Here is a 2,550-nt window from a genome sequence, read left to right on the forward strand (position 1 = left end):
AAAGTACAACTGGCAGACTTATAACTAGTGGAGTAAAACACATTTACTTTTTTAAGCTATTATTGTTATTCTAACAATAATAAATAAAATTATTTAAACTTCTTTAGTTTTGACAACAAAATATAATGTCTTCCTCCACCTTCAAATGCAATATCAAAAATATTACCTAACATATTTGTTATATTTTTTATATTGAATTTCTAATTAAAAACAATAAAAAATATTCAATGTTCTTTGATTCAGTTAAGTATTTAGGCAAAAATATTAAGAAAATTTAGTTAGGCTTAATATCTATTTTCTAGAAAAATAAAATTATATAGCTATATGTGGAAAGGACTTTTATTAGAAAGCAGGAACACAATCCTAAATTTAAACATGTTCACATATGTAACAGGAAAATAAATCCTGTTCAACAAGCTTACCTCAGGCACCTTTCACACACACACGCACATATCCAAATTAAAGACAGAAATATGTCACAGGTAGCCACACCTACAATAAAGTATTGTTCACAGAATTACTAATTTTCATCTTTGCGTGCACCTGAATCCATGCTACGTGCGCTTGATGAATATAAAGCTCTCCACTACACCAGTAAGCAGTACCAGTCATTCAGCGAACAGTGTCAAAGTGAAGAGAACTCATTCGACAGAACCTGTAAGTGTTGCTTTACTAAATAATTTCAGTCACATTTATATGTTTTTACTGTAATTCTGTTATTATAAAAATAAAGCACTGGAGACTATATTGTATAGATTAATGTCTTTTAAAACAAATGGTGACGCTCAGGTAGCATAACAATTTAAATTTGACAACCTTAAAATAAAGATAGGGTAATTGAATTTCAAATGGTCTTGGATTTATTTGATTATATACTGGGTGTCTTCATAAGAACTAGGTCTGTTTTTATTGAAAATGTATCATGATGACATAAGTTCTGAAACTACCACACAAGTGAATTGATAAGAATTATGCTGAGTTGACAGAAGACTTATGTAACATCAAAATGCTATTCTGTTACAGTTTATTATTGAGTATTGGAAATACTCTTTTTTTACTTTCAAAAACATTGAAGGAAAAAGGGATAAAGAATGCAATCCGAAAAGGCACATTAAACAAAGGGGAAAAAAACTAATTTGTAATCTTTGAATCCTTAACTGTTATGAGAATGGAATCCTCATTAAACCTTTGGATTACATTTAAGAGATTTCAGGGTGACAGTTAAAGGGTTAAATGGTCTGATACCAGATAAAGGAAAGAAAATATATAAGAAAAAATGTCTAAAAAAGGAGAATTGAAGGTTTTAAAATGCAAAGCTAACAAATGTGTTATTTCTTAAACAGAACTTATAATACAGGATCATAATGAAGAGTATTTGGATATTCATTCTGGTTGCTGGTAAGTGAAAACATGTCACAACAATGTGAGAAGCTAACAAAAAGAAAAATAACATGCACAAATAATTTTTTGTCATAGCTATAGCAATGAAGACAAAGGGGCAAACAAGCATAACGATCAATGTTGTGCCGACCACAACATCTGTTGCTCCTACAACAACACCTACCCCCAACAACAACCACAGCTGTGCCAACGACAACAGCTGCTGTAACCACAACAGCTGCTCCAACAACACCTGCCCCAACAACAACCACTGTTTCTACAACCACAACAACCATTGCTCCAACAACAACCACTGCTGTGTCAACAACAACAACAGTTGCTTCAACCACAACCACTGTGGCTCCAACAACTACCGCTGGCCCAGCCACAACAACTGCTGCACCAACTACAACCATTGCTGCAACAACCACTACAACCACTGCTGTGCCAACCACAACAGCAGCTCCAACTACGACAACTGCTTCTCCTACCACAACATTTCCCCCAACCACAAGAGCTGCTGCCACAACAACTACAACAATTCCAACCACAACCGCTGCTGCACCAACCACAATTACAGCTGCCCCGACCACAACTACAGCTGCCCCAACCACAACAACAACCTCAGCTGCCCCAACCACAACTACAGCTGCCCCAACCACAACAACCTCAGCTGCCCCAACCACAACAACAACTGCCCCAACCACAACTACTGCTGCACCAACCACAACAACCTCAGCTGCCCCAACCACAACAACCTCAGCTGCCCCAACCACAACAACTAACCCAACCACAACTACTACTGCACCAACCACAACAACCACAGCTGCCCCAACCACAACAACCTCAGCTGCCCCAACAACAACTACAGCTGCTTCAACCACAACCACAGCTGCACCAACCACAGCTGCCCAACCACAACAACAACTGCCCGAACCACAACTACTGCTGCACCAACTACAACCATTGCTGCACCAACCACTACAACCACTGCTGTGCCAACCACAACACAGCTCCGACTACCAACTGCTTCTCCTACCACAACATTTCCCCCAACCACAACAAGCTGCTGCCACAACAACTACAATTCCAACCACAACCACTGCTGCACCAACCACAATTACAGCTGCCCCGACCACAACTACAGCTGCCCCAACCACAACAACCTCA

The 2,550-nt window shown here is 38.7% G+C and overlaps 1 protein-coding gene across 2 annotated transcripts; it reads left to right on the forward strand.

Annotated features, from left to right (window-relative positions):
- Window positions 1-607: 607 nt before the first annotated feature.
- Window positions 608-2,271, forward strand: LOC129353319 (GATA zinc finger domain-containing protein 14-like). 2 transcript variants are annotated; one of them, XM_055022598.1, is made up of 3 exons: window positions 608-657; window positions 1,344-1,398; window positions 1,477-2,271. In XM_055022598.1, the coding sequence occupies exons 2-3, from the start codon at window positions 1,365-1,367 to the stop codon at window positions 2,163-2,165; spliced, it is 723 nt and encodes a 240-aa protein (XP_054878573.1). In that variant the 5' UTR covers window positions 608-657; window positions 1,344-1,364; the 3' UTR covers window positions 2,166-2,271. The 2 variants fall into 2 exon arrangements, with proteins under 2 accessions (XP_054878573.1, XP_054878574.1); XM_055022599.1 differs by lacking the exon at window positions 608-657 and having other exon boundaries at window positions 1,305-1,398.
- Window positions 2,272-2,550: the final 279 nt, after the last annotated feature.

Source organism: Poeciliopsis prolifica, unplaced genomic scaffold (assembly GCF_027474105.1).
Source record: "Poeciliopsis prolifica strain line A6 unplaced genomic scaffold, Auburn_PproV2 SCAFFOLD087, whole genome shotgun sequence".
Classification (NCBI taxonomy): domain Eukaryota; kingdom Metazoa; phylum Chordata; class Actinopteri; order Cyprinodontiformes; family Poeciliidae; genus Poeciliopsis; species Poeciliopsis prolifica.

Coding starts and splice junctions, on each gene's coding strand:
- LOC129353319 (XM_055022598.1), top strand. CDS start 1,365: ATGAAGAGTATTTGGATATTCATTCTGGTTGCTG. Junction 1,399..1,476: donor GATATTCATTCTGGTTGCTG/GTAAGTGAAAAC, acceptor TTTTTGTCATAG/CTATAGCAATGAAGACAAAG.